Genomic DNA, 21112 nt, shown 5'->3' with positions numbered 1-21112 from the left:
AACTCAAAACTTACAAAAGCAAGGCAAGGATAAGGAAAAAGACACATCAAGTGATCACAAGATAGTGAAATAGTGAGGATCTCAGTGATTGGGTGGACATTCATTCAAGTGTGAAAATTTGTTAAATTTTAGATAATAATGATATGTTTTATGCTTTGGCACAACTTACTTCAATGTTCCTTATCAACGCAATGACAATTCACAATTATTTCCAGTAGCAATCACATTGACAGTAAATGCAGATATAACATAAAACATGTGCAGAAGACAAGCCAAGACAAGAGGACACAAGATTTGGTGGATGCCAGGGAAAAACCCCAATATGGGGAAAACACTGTGATCAAATCTTCTTATTATTATTCAATAGTTCAGCAGAGAGAGAGTACAAATATCAAGTTAACTTGACCAAAACAGTCATGTCAAAATCAGCAGTCAACTGCAGCTCTAACCAGAAAGTCAATGTTGGTCAAAGCAACACCAAAATGTCCTCCAAGCAGCTCGGTCAACAGCAGATTAATTTGGCCTTCCAAGAGAGTCAAAGTCAACAAAAAACAGTTCGGTCAACCCAATCAAAAGAGAGAAAACATTGCTATAATTTCTGCAGCGAAATCCAAAGTCAACACCGAAGTCAACCTTAGTCAAACTGTCCTAATCACCTTGATTCTTGTGCCAATAAATGTGGCCTCCAAAGATCGAATTTTTGCCCTCAAAAACGAAGTCAACGCTGGTCAAAAGAGCCTTGGTCAACGTTGGTCAATGCTGGTATGTTTTCCTGAAATTCAGCCAGCAAACAATCCTAGAAATTTGGCCTCGTGCCACACATGCAAAGTAGTGAGACACTACCTCCAAGCTGTACGAACCAATAAAGAGAGGAGAGAGGGAGATATGCGATGAGATGAGTGATGTCCAAATGAGGAGAGCGGTCACTACTATTTATACACTTCGTTGAGGCTGAGAAGACACTTATATTGGACTTTTGAGCGTACATTTCACTGAGGCCGACCTTGACAATTTGTGCATGAGAGAGAATAAATTCAAAATTCCATTTCTGCTTGTTAGAATGAGATGATCTTTATATCAAAATTGGACCTCCCAAAAAGAGGAATCCAATGCAATAATAATCTCCATCGTATGAGTTGTCCTAAAGGTGGAATTTGGCCCTACTTTCCAATTTTAACAAGATTCCATAAGAAGAGAACAAGAGGGACAACAAGAGAAAAGAATCTAGCAGAAAACAAGATTGAAGGACATGTTTTACAGATTTTTGCAGAAGAACTAAGCAGTAAAAGGGTTTTATTAGTTGGAAAATTTCCAAGCTTTGTTGTTTGTAATTTTCCCAGTGGGCATTTAATTTCTATTAATTTTAGGTAACAATGGTATGTTCTATGCTTAGAACAATTTTACTTCAATTTCTTTATTAGCCCAATATCAATATCCAAATCAACAATCACATCATCAAGATAGTAAAATGCAGATAAAACATCAACAATAACAATAGAAGACAAGCCAACACAAGAAGACACAAGATATGGCACCAACCAAGGACAAACCCCAATGTGGGGAAACCCTTGATCAATTCTTCTTATAATTCTTCAAAACTTCAGCAGAGAGAGAGAGCACAATTTACACTATTCACTTGCCAATTAAAGCAGCAGAAACAGAAAGCCCTAACCAAAATTCCATTTCTGCTTGTCAGAATGAGATGATCTTTATATCGAAATTGGACCTCTCAAAAAGAGGAATCCAATGCACTAATCATCTCCATCATATGAGTTGTCCTAAGGTGGAATTTGGCCCTAGTTGCCAATTTTAAAAAAGATTCCATAAGAAGAGAACAAGAGGGGCAACAAGGGAAAAGAATCGAGCAGCCAACAAGATTGAAGGACATGTTTTGCAGATTTTTGCAGAAGAACTAAGCAGTAAAAGGGTTTTATTAGTTGGAAAATTTCCCAGCTTTGTTGTTTGTAATTTTCTCAGTGGGCATTTAATTTTTGTTAATTCTAGGTAACAATGGTATGTTCTATGCTTAGAGCAATTTTATTTCAATTTCTATATTAGCCCAATATCAATATCCAAATCAGCAATCACATTATCATGACAGTAAAATGCAGATAGACCATAAACAATAACAGTAGAAGACAAGCCAACACAAGAGGACACAAGATATGGCACCAGCCAGGGACAAACCCCACTGTGGGGAAACCCTTGATCAATTCTTCTTATAAGTCTTCAAAACTTCAGCAGAGAGAGAGTATAATTTACAATATTCACTTGCCCAATCTGATCAATCAAAACAATAGAAACAAAAAGCCCTAACCAGAAAGTCAACGTTGGTCAACAAGGCTGAAATAGACCTCCAAAACAGCTCGGTCAACCTTGGTCAACTTAGCCTCTAACAACAAGATAATGCAGCCCAAAACAATTTGAAAATAACCAATCAAAGTTGGTCAACAAAAGTCAATTCAGCAACAGAACTAGGGCAGTCAACGTTGGGGTCAAATAGCCTCAGTTTTCGTGCCCCAGAATTGTGGCTTGCCCAAACAGAAGTCTCCCTCACAAAACACTGGTCAATGTCGGTCAAAGTCAGCCTCCTGAAATTTCAATCAACTCTTGTCAACGCAACAGCTAGAAAAACCAGTCTTCCCTTCGTACGTGTGGAGAGAGAGAGGTGCCCAAAAATCGTACCCAATAAAGATGAGAGAGAGAAAGATGAATGAGAGTGATGCCAAAATGAGGCGGAGGTTCCTTGTATTTATATGCAACGTTGAAAGCTGGAGGAGGCTAATTTGATGGTTGGCCGACCTTGACAATTTGTCCATAATCAAAATAAATTCATAACTTCATTTGTTACATGTCAGAATGGGATGATCTTTAGATCAATCCTACACCTCTCAGAGAGAGGAATCCAAGAAAAATATGAGTTGTCCAATGTGAAGTTTGGCCCTAGTTGCCAAATCTAACACCCTCTCAACTAGGGAGAACTTCACTTGCCAAGTTGTCTGACAATCTGTACCATCATTGTCTCTGCTCTGTTGAACTATGAAGAAAGAAGAAATGATCAAGAATGTATCATACCATTCTCCATTGACCCGAAGTTAGTCTCCAAAAATAGAGAGTGTGTCATACCACTCTTAACCGTCCCGAAGTCAGTTTCCATTGATCCCAAGTCAATATCAACATCCTAGCATAGGGAGTAAGATAGAACACGATGCGTCCATCTGTAGTAATATGGTCCATATCCTCATTTCCATACTCATTGGCCAGATGAGAGGTACTTCCCATGAGTCCTAGACTACATGGGTAGGATGTGCCAACAGGAGAAGGTGAACCACGCATCCTGCTCATATGCCATAAGAGAAGGGGAACTGCTCATCCTATGCATATGCCACCATGGGGTATCACAGGGGAAGGTGAACCACTCACCTTGTACGTCGCGCACCAATAGGGGAAGGTGAACTACTCACCCTATGGTCGCTCATCACTCCAAGAAGTACCGAAGCCCCCCGAAACTGCCAGAACTCAACATACATCTCATACGAGACCCTCATAAGAGGGTCTCTGAATGACTCCAAGTCATTCACAGAAGGTCAAGAATTTAACCTTCCCCAGGGGCTTCAGAAGTATATCGGCGACCTGATCATCAATCCCAATGCGTTGGAGCCTTATTGCTCCTCATTGTACCATATCCCGGATAAAGTGTTACCTAATATCAATATGCTTGGAGCAGTCATAAAACACGGGATTCTTCGAAAGACGAAACCCACTCTAGTTGATGCAAAAGATCACGGTGGTATCCAGCACATGTCCAAACAGCTCAATAAAAAGCTTCCTCAACCATACAGCTTCACAGGAGGCCAAACTAGCAGCAATGTATTCAACCTCAGTGGTGCTCAAGGCAACCGACTTCTGCTTCCTGCTCATCCATGATATCGAAGCAGAACCTAGAGAGAAACAACATCCAGATGTGCTTTTACGATCCACCACACCGCCAACCCAATCTGCATCACAGTAACCATGGAGCCTCACATTCCCAGCAATGCATCTTCGTCCATAAGTGATTGTACCCCGAAGATATCTCAAGAGATTCTTGGCAGCAATCCAATGTATGTGATCATGCTCAACCATAAACTAGCTCAATATATTCACTGCAAAACATATGTTCGGACGGTAGTTCACCAAGAACGCCAGGCCCCCATAAGTTGACGATACTCAGAAGGATTTCCCAAATCGGGCCCAGCAACACTTCCACATAACTTCTTAAAGTTAAGTTCCATCGGAGTAGTCACGGACTTGCAATCCACTATCCCAAATCTTTCAAGTATCTTCACAATATACTTTCCTTGAGAAAGAAAAATCTCACTTGGCTTTTGCTAGACCTCCAGCCCTAGGAAGTAATGCATCAGACCTAGGTGCTTCGTCTCGAATTCGAAAGGCAACTCCCTCTTACATTGATGAATAAGAGGGTCTGCACCTGTCAGAAAGAGATCGTCCACAGAGTACCAAATGAAAGGTCTATCATTCTCAACCTTAAAATAAAGGTTCAGATCAGCTTCTATTCTTGTAAATCCCAGCTTCATTAGATAGTTATCGATCCTCTCATACCAAGCCCAGGGCACTTGCTTCCATCCATAGAGGGCTTTCTTCAACCTGCATACATGTGTTTGACGATCTTGAACTTCGAACCCCTCAGGTTGTTCTACAAAGACTTCCTCCTTAAGTGAACCATGCAAGAAGGCAGTCTTGACATCCATCTAGTGAAGATTCCATCCTTGCAACGCAACAAGGGCTATAATCGAACGGATGGTGGTGTAGCGGGCAACCGGTGCAAATATCTCATCATAATCTACACAATCCTTTTGAGAGAAGCCTTGAGCAACGAATCTAGCCTTGAACTTTTTAGCACTTCCTTTAGCTCCATGCTTGATCTTGAGGAGCCATTTCGAGGTGACAATGGATTTGTCCTTGGGTCTAAGGACCACATACTAGACATCATTCTTCATAATCAACTCACTCTTCATTCATTGCATCCTTCCAAACTTGGTATTTGGCAACTTCTTCGAATGTGCAAGGCTCGAATTCAACAATGGTGCTCATTGCAATTAAGTACCCATGGTACCTATTCGGCGTCTTGCTTTCACGAAATGTCCCCGAAAGTGCAACATGTCTCTTGGCATCTTCGACAGTCTCCCTAAGCCATGAGGGTCTCCTTTTCGAGGAGGAGAGCTCATGAGGGGGTGGATCAATGGGATCCATTGGTCCTTCAGCAATGGATCAATGGGATCCATTGGTCCTTCAGCAATGGATCAATGGGATCCATTGCTCTTCCTGCAGTTCTCCCTACTTTCCATAATCTGCTTCTTTGTCCTTCCTTGGAAGAGGAAGGTTACTAATCTTCCCAAGGGCGACATCCTCATCAAAAGTGACATCATGACTTACCTCCACTTCTCTTTGACCAAGCACATAGATTCTATATGCCTTAGATGTTTCACCGTAGCCCACAAATATTCCTTTCTCCCCAGAAGCATCCAATTTGCTTCTCTTTTCTTTCGGCACATAAAAATATATAGGGCTACCAAAAATTCTAAAGTGAGAAACATCAAGTTTCTGACTAGTGAAAACTTCTTCAGGAGTCTTGGAGTCCAACGCTTGATGAAGGCATCTATTTTGAACATACACGGCAGTGTTTGCAGCTTCGGCCCATAATAACTTTGAAAGGCTTTGATCATGAATCATGGCACGAGTGGCTTCTATGATAGAACGGTTCATCCTTTCAACAACAACATTTTGCTCAAGAGTATATGCGGGAGTAGTCTCCCTCTTAATGCCAACTTCTCTACAATAATCTTTGAACTCATTTGATTTGTATTCAATTCCATTCTCGGTCCTCAATATTTTGATATTCTTCCCGGTTTGATTTTCAACCAAAGCTTTGAAAGAAGGGAACCATGAGAATACTTCGTCCTTCTTCTTCAAGAAATATATCCAAGTCTTGCAAGAGAAATTATCTACAAAGATGGCATAATATAAATATCCTCCCAATGAGTTCACGGGAATTGCACCAAATAGATCAGAATGAATCAATTGCAATATGTCAGTAGTCTTGCTAGCACTTGAGGGGAATGGTCCCCTTGTATGGTTTCCTTCGGCATACCCCTGACAAACACCTTCATGTTCTACTTTAAATTCGGGCATACATGTCACCATCTTCCTCGCATCAAGTGGAGCCTTATAATGTAGATGAGCAAACCTCCAGTGCCACAATTCGGATTGAAGTGATGTGTCGCAAGACATAGCTCCCAATGGGCTTCCTCCAACTATATAGGCTATCAACCCTGAAGCCAAGTGTAAATGCATCTTTGAAATTTTTATTCCACACACGTACCTTTCAATCGATGAGTGCCACATTAAATCCTTTGTCCTCCATTGCCGAGATAGATACCAAGTTCTTCTTTAAATCAGGTACATAAAGTACTTCTTGTAGATGAATGGTGTTACCCTGATTCAATTGAAGAGTAACATTCCCAACTCCCTTCACAGGATAGGTGACATTGTCTCCAAGGATAATTCTAAATTTGTATCCCTTTCAATCAAATTTGAAAGAGCTTCCTTATACCCGATGAAGTGCCTTGAGGCAACACTATCAATCAACCAATTTCCCAAAGTGTCGAGACGAGATGCAGTAGAAAGGGCAGATATAAGATAGAATTATTTTTGCTTGTTATCAACAACATTAGATTCATCATACCTAGAGTTTCTTGATCTCTTGGGAGGGCGACCATTTCCTTGATGAGAAGCGGGAGCATTCCTTTTTCCTTGGTTGTTGAATCTACAATTCCTTTGATTGTTGTTGCCCTTGAAATTGTTCTTGTTGTGGTTGTCATCATCATAAGGTGTATCCCTTCTATTAGGACACTCGCTAGCATAGTGGCCAAACTTGTTGCAAATGAAGCATCTTCCCTTCCTTCCATTTTTGAAACCCAGTCTTCCTTGACATTGCTTCTTTGAACCTGCATTGTTCTTCTTTTTAGCATGAGCGGAGAATGCAATAGGATCATTCTTATTTGAAGGCATATCTAGTTCCATCATCCTTGTTTCTTCTTGAGAGCATCTAGTCAGCAATTCTTCAAAACCTGGAATCTTGTCGTTATTAAGAATAGTAGTGTTGAACACGTGCCATTCACAAAGGAGTCCTCCCAGGGCAATGAGGGCAAGCTCCCTATAATAAATAGTTTCTCCAATCGAAAGAAGATCATTTTTTATCTCTGTAATCCTCATGAAGTAGGATTGAATATCTTCATTTCTTCCTTTCCTTATATCCTTCAGCTTGTTCTTGAGGAAAAGAATTTGATTTGCATTGCTAGATTTGAACATGCCAACCACCCTGTCATATATCTCCTTTGATGTGTTCAAATCGGAAATGTAAGCAACTAAACGCTTATGAATAGAATCCCTGACCATCTTCTCGGCTTTGACTTCACCCTTCTTGTATTTGGTTTTAGCAGCCGGTGCATTAGAAGGAGGTTCTGAAATCTTTCCTTGCACATAATCCATCACATCTTGCTCTTCTAATGTCAAATCAAGAGACATCTTCCATGCATGATAATCAGACTTATCATGAAGCTTATCATTAGACTTGAAATAGGATGTGGAAGCCATTGAATCTTGTCTTTGACCAGTGATTGCTCTTCTTGGTGATTGCTCTTCTCACTCTTGCTTGGGCTTTATCTTCACTTCAACTCCGATACCATGTTAATTTTAGGTAGCAATGGTATGTTCTATGCTTGGATCAATTTTACTTCAAATTCTTTATTAGCCCAATATCAATATCAAGTTCAACAATGACATCATCATGATAGTAAAATGCTATGAAACTAGATTCGTCCAAAACAGAGCACGTGTTTTAATCCCACGAATCTGACACGATTCAATGGGAATTCGAATCCTAAAATGGGACACCACGTGTCCTAACAAGACACCATCGAATCTCAGTTGTGTCGTGATTTTGGGATTCGAATCCCAAACCAAAACAAGCCACATGTCCGAATCCCACGAATCTGACATGATTCGATGGCAATTTGAATCCTAAAATGGGACACCACGTGTCCTAACAGGACACCATCGAATCCCGGTCATGTCCTCAATTTGGGATTCGAATCCCAAAAAAGTGAGGGTTTATGAGGTTTATGAGGGAGGGTTATGAGGTTTATGAGGGTTTATGAGGGAGGGTTTGTGAGGTTTGTGAGGGTTTATGAGGGTTTATGAGGTTTGGGAGGATTTGTGAGGTTTGTGAGGGTTTATGTAGATATTTGAATTTTGTGTGTACTATGCATGCTATAATGTTATTAACTTACTTTGTAAACAGTAAAACTAACATCTAGATGAAGATCTATGTTTGAAATCAATGAATTTGTATCTTTAATGAGAATTTGTGTAAGAATTATCTAATTTTTAATATATATATATAACGAATCTTAAGTGTCACGTTCCGGGGGCTCAACGTGTCCGAACCCGACACTCGAATCCTTGTATCCTACGAATCCCAAATCCCCATGTCAGGTGACTTAGGTAAAATGCAGATAGAACATAAACAATAGCAGTAGAAGACAAGCCAACACAAGAGGACACAAGATATGGCACCAGCGAGAGACAAAACCCAATGTGGGAAAACCCTTGATCAATTCTTCTTATAATTCTTCAAAACTTCAACAGAAAGAGAGAGTACAATTTACAATATTCACTTGCCCAATCTGATCAGTCAAAACAATAGAAACAAAAAGCCCTAACCAGAAAGTCAGCGTTAGTCAACAGGGCTGAAATAAACCTCCAAAATAGCTCAATCAACCTTTGTCAACCTTGGTCAACTCGGCCTCCAACAGCAAGATAATGCAGCCCAAAACAATCTGAAAATAACCAGTCAAACAACCTCGATTTTCGTGCCCAGAATTTCGGCCTGCCGAAACAGAAGTCCCCTCACAAATCCACAGTCAAATAGGCTCCATGCTAGCCAATGCTAGTCAAAGTCAGCCTCTTGAAATTTCGGTCGAATTTGGTCAACGTAACAACTAGAAAAACTAGTCTTCCCTTCGCACCAGAAACCCGTACCCAATCAAGATGAGAGAGAGAAAGATGAATGAGAGTGATGCCAAAATGAGGAGGAGGCTCCTTGTATTTATATGCATGGTTGAACACTGGAATAAGCCTAATTTGATGGCTGGCCGACCTTGACAATTTGTCCATAATCAAAATAAATTCATAACTTCATTTGTACATGTCAGAATGGCATGATCTTTAGATCAATCCTACACCTCTCAGAGAGAGGAATCCAAGAAAAATATGAGTTGCCTCATATGAGTTGTCCAATGTGAAGTTTGACCCTAGTTGCCAAATTTAACAATTTCCCAAAAAGGAAAGCCCTTGTATGCTATAAAACTAATGTTAACGAACAAAAGATGTGAAAGGCATAATTTTGTATGTGCATGTGTATGAGAATGTAAAATTTTGCTTCCGTTGCTTTTATCTTTTATTTACCTATTAAAATTCCAACAATGTTGTTATTCAACAAATCCACAATTATAAATTTACAACAAGTGATTTGCAACGTAATAAATTGCCAGTCGTCAAGGTTAATAAAATTAACACACTCAGCAAAATAATCTCTCATGCCCCATCATCACAACAATTGGAGGTTCAAAAATGCCATCTAATTCTGGCCCTATTTCCAATTTTCAATTTGAAGATGATACTAATGTTATCAAAACCGGACCGAGCTGGTCTAAACTGACTAGTGCCACTGGTTGGAGGGCAAAATTGATTCGGACTGGCCTCACAAACTATTCTTGGCAAATCTGGTACCAAACTAGCCATTTTCACTGAACCAATTGGTTCAATAAGGCAACATACAACACAACATGAGGGGCTTGTTTTGCTTCTTTTTTTAATTTTTCTCTTACTTGGATACTGGCCCACAAAACTGGAAACTCCGGCCCCTCTCAAACTTATTTGAAGTCCCTCGCCCCATCTATTTCACTCACACTATTCATTCAAGTTTCTTGTATATCTTGAGTTGAGATTTTTGAGTGGGTTTTAGAGAGATATTTGCTATTTTGTAGGGTTGTTCTTAGGAGGATTTTGTGCAGATTGGAGAGTTGGTTGAAGGGCTAAGCTAGAAAAGTTTGTTGAAGAAATTAAAAGTTGCTTCAAAAAAAATTTCAAAGATTGTGGGCTGACTTTTAGCTATTTTTGGAGGCGACTGAAGGGGGGTTTTGGGTAGATTTTTAGAGCAACTTTTTGTTGTTGTTTGGAGCAACTATTGTTCTCAATTTTTGGAAGGCTTCTCCAAGTATGTCAAGGCACCTAATCATCTTCTATTTTTTTGTTAAAAATTGTTGTTTGTTTCCTTATGAATTAAAAAAAATTAGGGTTTTCTATGCAGATCTCTATTTAAATTTTTATTTGTATCTCTTAGAACATTGTTTTTCTCAACCTAGAAAGCTAGGGATTTTTATGCAAATTTCTATTTTATTTTTTCTTGTATTCCTATTAATTTTTTCGCTAAAAATTAAGATTTGTTAGGCTTTTGCATGCAGATTTTTTTTTTGTTGTTTAGGTTGTCATTGCCCCTAAACGCAAGAATGATTCAACATAGTTACATTGCCATTTGAATTACGATGGGAAATTCAAAAACATTTGCAACTATTGTGGCAAGGTCATTAAAGGTAGGGGGATCCATAGGATTAAGGAACACATAGCTCATTGCAGAGGCCAAGTAGAACATTGTGAAAAAGTCTTTGATGACCTAAAGAATCATAAGATGGGTTTTATGGAAGCCTACCTGGCTGAAAAGAGCAAGAGCAAAAACAATAAAGTTAAAAAGGACATCGGCAAAAGTAAAAAAGACGATGCTCCTTTCATAGACCATGATCTTGAAACACATATCCCAGGTTTTGAAGATTGCTCTTGTTTCCCTATTAGACTTGGAGATGAACTTATGGCCTTAGTTCATTTACTTTGAGAACGACATGTGCAAAGAATCTTGACTATTTCTTCGTACCTCACACCACCCCTGGTGCCCAACCCACCATTGATGCCAAACGGAAGAAAATGGAGATGGAAGTTGATTGGGAATGCATTGCTATATGGTGGTATGATGCAATAATACCTTTCAATGTTGCTAAATTTCCATATTATCAACCTCTAATTAATGTTATGGCTACATGTAATTGAGGCTTCAAAGGCCCTAGTTTTCATGATATTAGGGGGTCACTTCTACAAAACGAGATTCAAATAATAGAAGAGTACCTTATAGAGTTCAAGCACTCATGGACCAAAATAAGGTGCACATTGCACAATTATGTCTGGTGGATGGATTGATGCAAGTACCTGCACCATTTTAAATCTCTTAAAATACATCATGTTTTTTAAATTTGTAGAAGCATCTAATCAGGTGAAGGATGCGCAATTACTATTTCGTCTTGTGAACGAAGTGGTTATGCAAATAGGGGTTGAGTACTGTGCTTAATTTTGGACTCCAAAGGCCATTTAGAGCCTGTATCTTGATGTATTTTGTTTCAAAGATTCATTACACTGGTGCTATTTTAGTATTATGCAATCTTGCTATATAAACAAAACAAAAAAATCATATTTGCATATAAATCGCTTCAATTTATATGGATGCACACGAAAATATATGGTTTATTTTTATTAGTTTAAGTATGCTTGGTCAATCTATTTTTTTGTCTGGTTTTGTTTACCGATTCCCAGTTCGAGGGGTCTACCGATTCAATGACCGGCCTGGTTTTGATAACATTGAATTATACACTACTTCTAGGATCTCCCAATCCAAAAGAACCTGAAGCAATAAACAATGCCATCAAAATATTTAAGAGACCCATAGGCCAAATCGTCTACCATTAACAAAGATAAATCAATTTTCTTTCTTGAATGTAAGCTTGGGACTTAAAAGGCAAATCCTGACAATGTTGGGACTAAAAAGACAAATACTGATGACGTTGAGACTTAAAAGAAGATATTATGCATACGTTTTACCTAAGATTTCCTCTATCAGATAAAAGACATACTGCAAAGAACTAAATAAATGCTTCTAATAAAATAAGGAATGAATCAGCAATGGGGCAAACAAATCACTACCTATAGGAGGCAGAAATTTAGAATGTTATTCATTAAATCTAACATCTCGACCATGCTTGTTTATCAAAGTTCCATTGTTTTCGCACAAAAGAGAGTGATCAATGATATGGAGAGCATCTTTAAACAATTCATGTGGTAAAGGACATCCATGGAAAAAAAATGCTCCAAAATGGTTTCCAAATTTTGCTTCAAAGATGCTTCAAAACTTTCCCAAGGATGCCTTCAAGTCCTTTTCTAAGGTTTGCACGAAATCCTTCAAAGAATTCTTCCAAAGCCTGCTACACAAAGATGGAATTCTTCCAAAGTCTGCTACACAAAGATGTCTTCTAGTTTGCTTCAACAAGTCACCAAGTTCTATCCAAAAACACCTTCAAGTCTCCTCCAACAAATGGTCGAGAAAGCTCCAACAAGGCTGCTACAATAAATCTTCAAGGTTTGTTCAAACTCTGCTCCAAGATCTGTTCAAAATCTGTTCCAAGAGAGGATCCAAAGTCTGTTCAAAAGGGTTCTTCAAGTCTACTTAAAACTCTGCTCTAAAACACTCCAAGTCTACTTCACAAAGATTCTTCAACTTTGATTCAAGAGACCGCATCTAGGGCTGCTTCAAAGGTCTTCAAAACTGATCCAATGTTTGTCCAAAAACTAACCCAAGGTCTCCTCAAAAAATTATCCAAAGCCTACTCCAAATAAGGTTTAAAAACCAGGTTCAAATATACCTCTTTGCTTCACGAACCAAACTGTGACAGGAGGCTGAAACTCTGTCTCAAATTGAGATACCAAAGGCTACAAAATGGGGCCAAAATTCTGGCCTCGGGGTCAAATTTTGCATGCCTTAGAATTTGTTTTTCCACAGGGCTGAAATTCACATAAAGGGGCCCAACTCTAGTCTGCTATAGGCCTAAAAGAGACCAAAATTCTGAGTTGTAGATAGGCCAAAATTCCTCCAATGCCTAGCCAAATTTAGGACTAGACATGTGCTAGAGTTAACACAATTTATGTCCTCCAAGGATAGCTCGAAAAGAAACCTCAAAATCTGATCAAAGGTGTCACTAAAAACCATAACCCAAAACCCAAAGAAACCAGAAATCAAAACCAGTGCTTCTTCACTTCACAAGGTTCATGAGATATGAACCTATCTTCCAGAAATAGATATATTTCAACTTGAAAATTTAATTTCTCTTCAATGAGGAGTTAGGAGGCATGCAAATACTTGTTGGAAAGGGCTTAAACTCCTCTTTAAGCCTATGCAATTTTCTTTTTCAACTAGACATCCCTTTGACATCAATAACAATTAATTCTTCAACAATATGTTAGGATAACATGTGAAAGGTATAGCACAGACTATTGCCAATTAAATGTTTTTCCACCACAAAGTAGAGGGGAAGGTCAATTATGTAAACATACTTGCCCCACAAGCAATCAACTATTACAGTTAGCAAGAGAGCCATTACCCATCTGAACACCCCATTGATATAAAGAGCATAGTATATTCGGGCTTATAGCTTATCATAGACAAATCCTCACAAACAATGTGACATATGTGGCATACGATATAGTCATAGAAACAATTCCATGGAACCATGTAGGGATAGCATGGGAAAGGATACGATAGAAACGAATTTAGTATTATTACTTTTGGGCCACACAAAGGAGGAGAGTAGAAGGCAAGCAAGCAAGCATACCTACACCTTTTCAAAGAAGAATTTCGCATTTTTGTGGAAGGAGGTCTAGACCCAACATTGCAACATTCATCTGGTTATCATTGAAAAACTCAGGTTTCCAAGAGATATTGAAAAGCAAAAGAGAGTAGCTATATATCTTGTTTCAACATCCAACAGCACTTGAATGGTCAAAATGAACAGCCAATTTTAGTGAAATTGCACTTTTCCATAGGCTAATTAAAGAAACCTCGAGCAAAAGGCCAAAAGGTCCATGGACCATAAATTATCTAAGTTCCATCTCCAGATGCAAAGACGAGTTTTTTCATGTCATTTAACTTATGACCTATTTAAAAACTATAAGAGAATAAAAACCAAACCCAAAAATAATTAACGCACAGCTATAGGATCCAGTCCAAATTTGAACTAAAATCAGATGAGACCCATCCAAGAATCACAGGAGCACATCCCCCACGATACCCAAGATATCCTCGAGTGTCTTTCTCCTTTTGAACAGAATATTATCTCCCACTCCAAGAAGATCGGATTCTGTTTTGCATGAATGGACAGATTTGGGTACAAGCAGTCCAGAGTCTCCTTCGAACCCACCTGTGTCAAAGAGGTATAAATTTAAATTTGACAATGCTTCTAGGGCAAACTCATGTTAGGGTACTGGCGGTGCTATCAACAGAAATAATAAAGGCCAAATTTTATTTTCAATTATCTGAAATTCAAATGGGAAGGCAACAAATAACCAAGCAGAAAGGATTGCATGGTTAAGGGAATTAATTTTTGCAGATCCAATATTCACCGTTCAATAGTAATTGAAAGAGAGTCTGAAACTATAGTTTATATATTGAATGAAGTAGCATCCAGTAAAGATTGCTTCCTCTGAAATAAAGTAAACTGGATCAAAGGTCTAGCAATAGAAATAGACTTCTCTACAGAAGGAGTAGAAAGATTACCACTTCATTTGCAAACCAAGCAACAGAACTAAAGTCTGCTCTAGTAAGTTCTAAACTGGATAGGAAAACCAGTGCAGTAAACGAACATACCCCTCAGCTGACAAGGGTAACATTGATTGTCTGCAGCCCCATTCAGAGACTCAGGAGCTTGACGACTTGTGGGATCAGAAATGCCCAGTGCTGCAACTGAAACATGAGGATATTTGCCCTGAAAACCTCGTGTGCTCAATGAAAAACAAAACGGATGAGAGAAGCTGTGCATCTATTAACAAAACGATTACAAGTCTTGTCTACTATAGCTTGCATGGAGTGCCAGTTTACTGTATGGTCTAATATCTGCACTATTTATTTACTGGTAGCTTTTATGATGATAAATATAGGATCAAAGCCTGTTAGGAGATCAGAACACAAAACCAGTCTCTCACCCTCTGCTTCAAATGCTTTTGCTTGTCATGGAAGTTCTGTTTCAGGATCAAGGAAGTTCTCCAATTCTGAAGCCAGGAATTTGAAGTGTATAAAACGTAGGGAAAACCCCAGACATGGACACAACCTGAACAAAATCCTGATGGATTAATGTATGTACTAGACTGGTACCAGATTGTCGGCCTGATATAGATATAGATCTTTCTAGCTGCGCAAAAAAACGAACTAGAAGGAAAAAAACACCAAAACAAAAGTATAAGCAAATTACATCGAACGAGCTAGTCTCAACAGCCCAGCATTCCTTCATGATCAACTTCAAAGCTTTACAATGATTAGACTGTACTTACAACCAATGTATTACTATAAGCAAATTTAATATTGAACTATGATAAGGTAAGGCAGTCAAGTTGATATCAATTGCATAAAATACCTATCAAGATATTTCGATGTAGATGAATCAGCTGCTACCTTGAAAGAGACACTTTCGAACATGTAAGATTAGACAACCATGCACTTAAGTTGAATGGTTTATGATATCATGCAGAACCTTAAATAATGTTGAATTTAAACACAGTTTAAGAATTCATACCTGGAATAGGATGCCTCTATAATGGAGTCCCGGCTTCCTGTGCTTTCTTGTGCTGACACCATCCAGTTTTACTCAAATATTTCTCGTGAAAAAATGCTTACAGCCATGCTTATGATGCCTGCTATCTCAAAACAAGGAGACTTAGGTTCCTATCATGCATCCGATAGCTCTTTTTTCTGACTGCATCCTGCTCTTAATCATCCTCCTTGTTTTCTCAGAGTCGATATCAGAGAGTCCTCCTCCATACTCTCGTGTCTGCTCTTCCAATCATCAGGATCAGCAGATACACCGTCGGCCCCATCCGAAGAAACACACTGTAGCTCCTTTGACCTCCTACGCCTACGTTTCTTCCTCCTCATCCTTCTCTGTTCCAAATAGGATTCGGCTAATCAGCTTCACCTTCCTCCAGTTTGTTAACCTTCATGACCAACGTTTCTACTCCCTGTAAACCCTAGATCTTTCTTTCTAACCTCTGGGTCTTCCAACCATTTTTCCAGAGCCTATGGACGATACTCCTGTCGATTTTGTAAACCCTTGTCGCTCTCCGTAACACCTGATTAAGATTCCTCTTCAACTGAACTATTCCGAACAACATCTATGTGGCCATCTTTTCTCCAAACTTTAAGCCTCTCTCCAAATTTGAATTCAGAATATATGGAAAAATTCGAAGAGAAAATGACCTCATGGATGTTGTTGGAGCAACCACTGTCACTTACGGGACGATACCACTATATCAAACACCGTGGGTTTGAAGCATTGTTCTGCTCTGCTATAAACCCTATTGTTTTGAACGAATCCGCACCCATCAACCAGTGGGAGTTCTCTTTGATCCGCTTTTCATAGCCTACCTCCATTGGTTCTCAGGGTTCTAAGTAGAAGCAGATTCGAGCGGTAGACCAGACTGATTGGTGATACAACATTAAAACCTAGCCAAGCAAAAACAAGAATGATTGGCATCACGATATGAAACCCTACTCAAGCAAAAATTATGTAAAGAATAGGAAGGTAACTACCATACCATTGCCGTGGCGAATGGGAGTAGGAGGGGGAAGTGATAGGAAGAGAAGTTTCTGAGTTGATATATATATGTCTGGCCCGAATGTATCCTTGTTGAATGTAGGTAATATATATGATTTTCAATTAGGTTTATAGTGTGGTGGGAAAATTGGTTATGAGTTAGATTTATTTTAATTATGGATTTATGAAATGTGGAAAGGGAAGAGATTTGATTTTTCGGTAATGAATTTAGGTTGGTTTAATTATATACATGATTTTCAATTAGGTTTAAAGAGCGGTGGGAAAATTGGTTATGAGTTAGATTTATTTTAATTATGGATTTATGAAATGTGGAAAGGGAAGAGATTTGATCTCTCCGCAATGAATCTAGGTTGGTTTAATTATTAGCCTTTAAATAAATCATATCAAAAAAAATACTATAGAAAAAATAATGGATTAAGAATATTGTGGGAAAAACCATGGACTAGAAAGTTTTTATTATTATTATTATGTTATCTGGAGTCAAAATGTTAAACATTACAACAACTTTACCTTTGAGGGCAATTATTTTCTCCATTAATCTCAAATTCATTCATTTAAGTGGCATGTGGAATTTTTAATGATAATATTAGTAGAAATAGTCTATGAGTTTTTAACCAGCCTATATCCATCTTAACCTCGGATTTATCAAGCGCCGAGAGCTATCAAATCTCTTGAGATGGAAACCTTTCCTCAAGTTTTGCACTCAAAAAAGAGGTTTGCACCTCGAGAGATTTGATCTCTCTCGACGCTTGATAGATTTAGAGTTAAGAGAGAGGGAGATGAAGAGAGGGGGAGATAAAGAGATGGATATGAAGAGAGAGTGTGTATATTTGAGGTTGAAATAGAGAGAGGGAATAAGAAAGAGGCTCATAGATACAAATGCAGATATTATATAGTACCATATAACCAACATAGATCCATCTTAATGTCGGATTTATCAAGCGCCAAGAGGAATCAAATTTCTCGAGGTGCAAACCTCTTTTTTTATACGAAACTTGAGGAAATGACTGCACCTCGAGAGATTTGATCACTCTTAGTGCTTGATAGATTCGGGGTTAAGATGGATCTATGCTAGTTATATAATATTATATAATATCTATATTTGTATTTATGTGTCTCTTTCTTATTCCCTTTCTCTATCTCACGCTCAAACATGCACACTCTCTCTCAATATCTATCTATCTCTCCCCCCTTCTCTCTTACTCTCCCCCTCTCTTACTCTCCCTCTCTCTCTCTCTCTCCTTCTCTCTATTGAGTCCTCTCTCTCTTCATTCCTCTCTTTATCATTCTCTCCCACCTCCCTCTACCTCTCCCCTTCATCACTCTCTCTCTCTCTTCCCTCTCTCTTCCCTCCTCTCTCCCTCGCTCTCTCCACATCTCTCCCTTGTCCCTCCATGTCTTTCTCCTCCATCTCTCTTTGTCTTTGTTCTTTCTTCCCTCTCTCACCCCCTCCAACTCCATCTCTCTCTCCCTACCTCTCTCTCCTCCTCTTTCTCAAATTTGATTTTACGATATTGCATTTAAGAAAATATCTATAAAAAAAACTCAATTGGTTGCAAAATATTAGACCTATATTTTGGATCAATCGTGTCAAAGAAAATACAATAATAAAAAACCTTAAACAATCATGCACTATTTTTCCTTTATTCTTGTTACTCAATTTGTTTGCTCTCATGGGTGGATCCATAATTAAGATGGATCTATGTTGGTTCTTAGTAATATTATTTATATTATATATTTCACATTTTTAAATATAAAAATATTCTCATTATTAATTTTATTGAAACCTTGATTTAATTTCTATGGGAATTTTAGTAGTCATGAGGATAGAAGTTATCTCAAAACTAATGATAACCTTTTTCCTTTTATAGTTAATTAAAAAATGTTATAAAATTGAATTGAAATTAAATATTTATCAAATATTTTGATTGTGAAATAAGTTGTGTTTTTTGGGCATGTGGTATTGGTCCATGGTATTGTAACAAAGCCTATTTGCATATAAATAATATCCACGATAAAGTGAGGGTAAATATTCATGGTAAATAATCGTGTCATATTGCTGTAAAATATTTTGATTGTGAAATAAGTTATGGTTTTTTGGCATGTGGTATTGATAAGTCATGGTATTGATTCATGGTATAGTAACAAAGCCTATACACAATATAATAACAAAATCAAAATATAACAAAATGACTTTAACTTTAACTTTTTATAATTAATTGAGCAAACATTTAAATGTTTACATGGGCTTTATATTACTTTTAACTTTTTATTTATTTTTTTTAATGTTTTTTTTAATAAATTAGCCGACATATAAATGTTAAATGTTAAACATTTACATTACACATCTACCTATACTAGGTCGACATTAACATTAGTTTAAATTTTTGAGACATGTTTTTGGCAATAATCACATCAAAATTCATTTGCCGATGCGTTTCGAACCAACAAGTGTGGTTCATCGTTAGGACAAGATGAAGAATCAGATGAAGTCAACAAGTTAAATAGAGAGATCGATCACTCCAACGGCTAGAAAGAAATAGCTACATTTGACCAAAAGAAATGGCTACATTAGTCAAGTCAAATGTAGTCGTTTCTTTTTGGTCAAAAGTAGTTGTTTCTTTCTAGGTGTTCGAGTGATCAATCTCTCTATTTAATTTGTTGTCTTGATCTGATTCTTCATCTTGTCCTGACGATGAACCACACTTGTTGGTTTGAAACACGTCGATAAATGAATTTTGATGTCATTATCACCAAAAACATGTCTCAAAAACTTGGTATGGATCACAAAAGTCTTAATTCAATAGATTAAATTCGTTAAATGTTAAACATTTATGCTTCACATCTACCCCATACTGGGTTGTAGAGCGCCTCTCGATTCAATAAAGTTCTGAGTTTTTGCAAAATATTGTTTACTTTAAGTATCATATAAAATAAGGGGAAGTGTTTTATAATTTTTTTAGGGATATACATTTCCCTTAAAAACAAAAAATGTAAAAGATAATATAGATAAATTTTTTGGATGAGAAATTGAATTGCAACCAAAGGTGGTCAGTAGTCACATATATGGGACTAAGGCTAAAAGATACTAGAAAGTACATAACTCCACTAAAGATAACTTAAGCAATGACCACAACGAATATTGGCTTTATTATGGATATTATCTAAGTTAAAGCTACTTTTTGATCCTCGAAGAAGACCTAAAATTTATTTAAATTAGCTAAGAAGTCATCTTCCTCGAACAAAAGGAAACATGTATAAGGAGTAGAAGTTTGTCACCTTAAGAAGCACTAGCTAGTCATTTACAGGGAAAGTGGTTTTTATCTAGACATAGATAACACCTAGTGATGGTTGCCCTCACTAGTGTTTGACACTTAGTCATGATAGATTTTGTCGCCTTCTAAAAATAAATGAAAAGTTACAATGTGTCAAATTAAGAGCACATTTAAATGTAATTTTTCTTTATGCGTTGTTTTTAATCCGAATGGAAAGTGGCATCCACCAATGGTATTTACCCATGATATTGTAAGTGGCATCTACCCATGGTATTCATTCACCCATGGTATTCATTCACCCATGGTATTTATCCACCCAAAGCATTATAAGTGGCATCCACCCATAATATTCATTCACCCATGATATTCGTCCACCTATAGAATTTACCCATGGTATTGGAAGTGGCATCTACCCATGGTATTCATTCACCCATGGTATTTACCCACCCATGAAATTTACCCTTGTATTGTAACTAAAAAAGGCTAGAAGTAACAAGTCACATTTTGTAAGAGTAGATATTGTCCACCAACTGTAGCCTTTACAATTCTCCATTTTAATGAAAAGTTTTTTGCGATTTTGTTTAGTGTGTGTTCTCCTCTCTTTTTCTAACATTTCATTTTTTCAGATCTTGGGGGATCCCCCCAAGATCCGGATTAGTCTCATCTTTTTTTGGCATTTCAATTTTTTTAGATATTGGGGGCCTTCCCCCCCAAGATTCGGATAGCTTCATCTTGTTTATATTCTGTTGAATTGCTTTGTTGAACGGTCACCCCCTATTTTGGTATCAGAGCCATATCTCGTTCCTAGGAAAACATTTCTGTGACGAAATACATTCTATAGACAGAATCTGAAGAAAGCCAGGAAGCCTTTGAAAAGCATCTTTGTTTTACATTGTGCTGAGTAGATAAAAGCTCCTTCAGTCGATTTCTGGAATAGATTGTATCAGTCCATTATGGCTAGATTTTTGAGATCCTTTTCTACCATAGATAAAAGATCGATATCAGAAGTAGAAAATA

The 21112-nt window shown here is 37.8% G+C and overlaps 1 protein-coding gene across 7 annotated transcripts in view; it reads right to left on the bottom strand.

Annotated features, from left to right (window-relative positions):
• LOC149216030 (uncharacterized) overlaps positions 1-16889 on the bottom strand; it is a 36263-nt gene extending 19374 nt beyond the window's left edge. The window contains exons 1-4 of one of the 7 annotated variants that reach the window (XM_089391132.1): positions 16801-16889; positions 15783-16708; positions 14861-15320; positions 13225-14414 (exon numbers count right to left, since the gene is read on the bottom strand). In XM_089391132.1, coding sequence (XP_089247258.1) covers positions 14260-14414; positions 14861-15032 — 327 coding nt within the window. In that variant the 5' untranslated portion in view covers positions 15033-15320; positions 15783-16708; positions 16801-16889 and the 3' untranslated portion in view covers positions 13225-14259. The other 6 variants (XM_089391131.1, XR_016250522.1, XR_016250523.1 and 3 more) reach the window with 6 other exon arrangements.
• Between the last annotated feature and the right edge of the window lie 4223 nt (positions 16890-21112).

This window comes from Pinus tabuliformis, chromosome 1_1 (assembly GCF_031772625.1).
Source record: "Pinus tabuliformis cultivar Carrire ecotype Pingquan chromosome 1_1, CPIR1, whole genome shotgun sequence".
Taxonomy (NCBI): Eukaryota; Viridiplantae; Streptophyta; class Pinopsida; order Pinales; family Pinaceae; genus Pinus; species Pinus tabuliformis.
The sequence above is the reverse complement of the archived record's forward strand: the minus strand, read 5'-3'. Positions and strand labels throughout refer to the sequence as shown.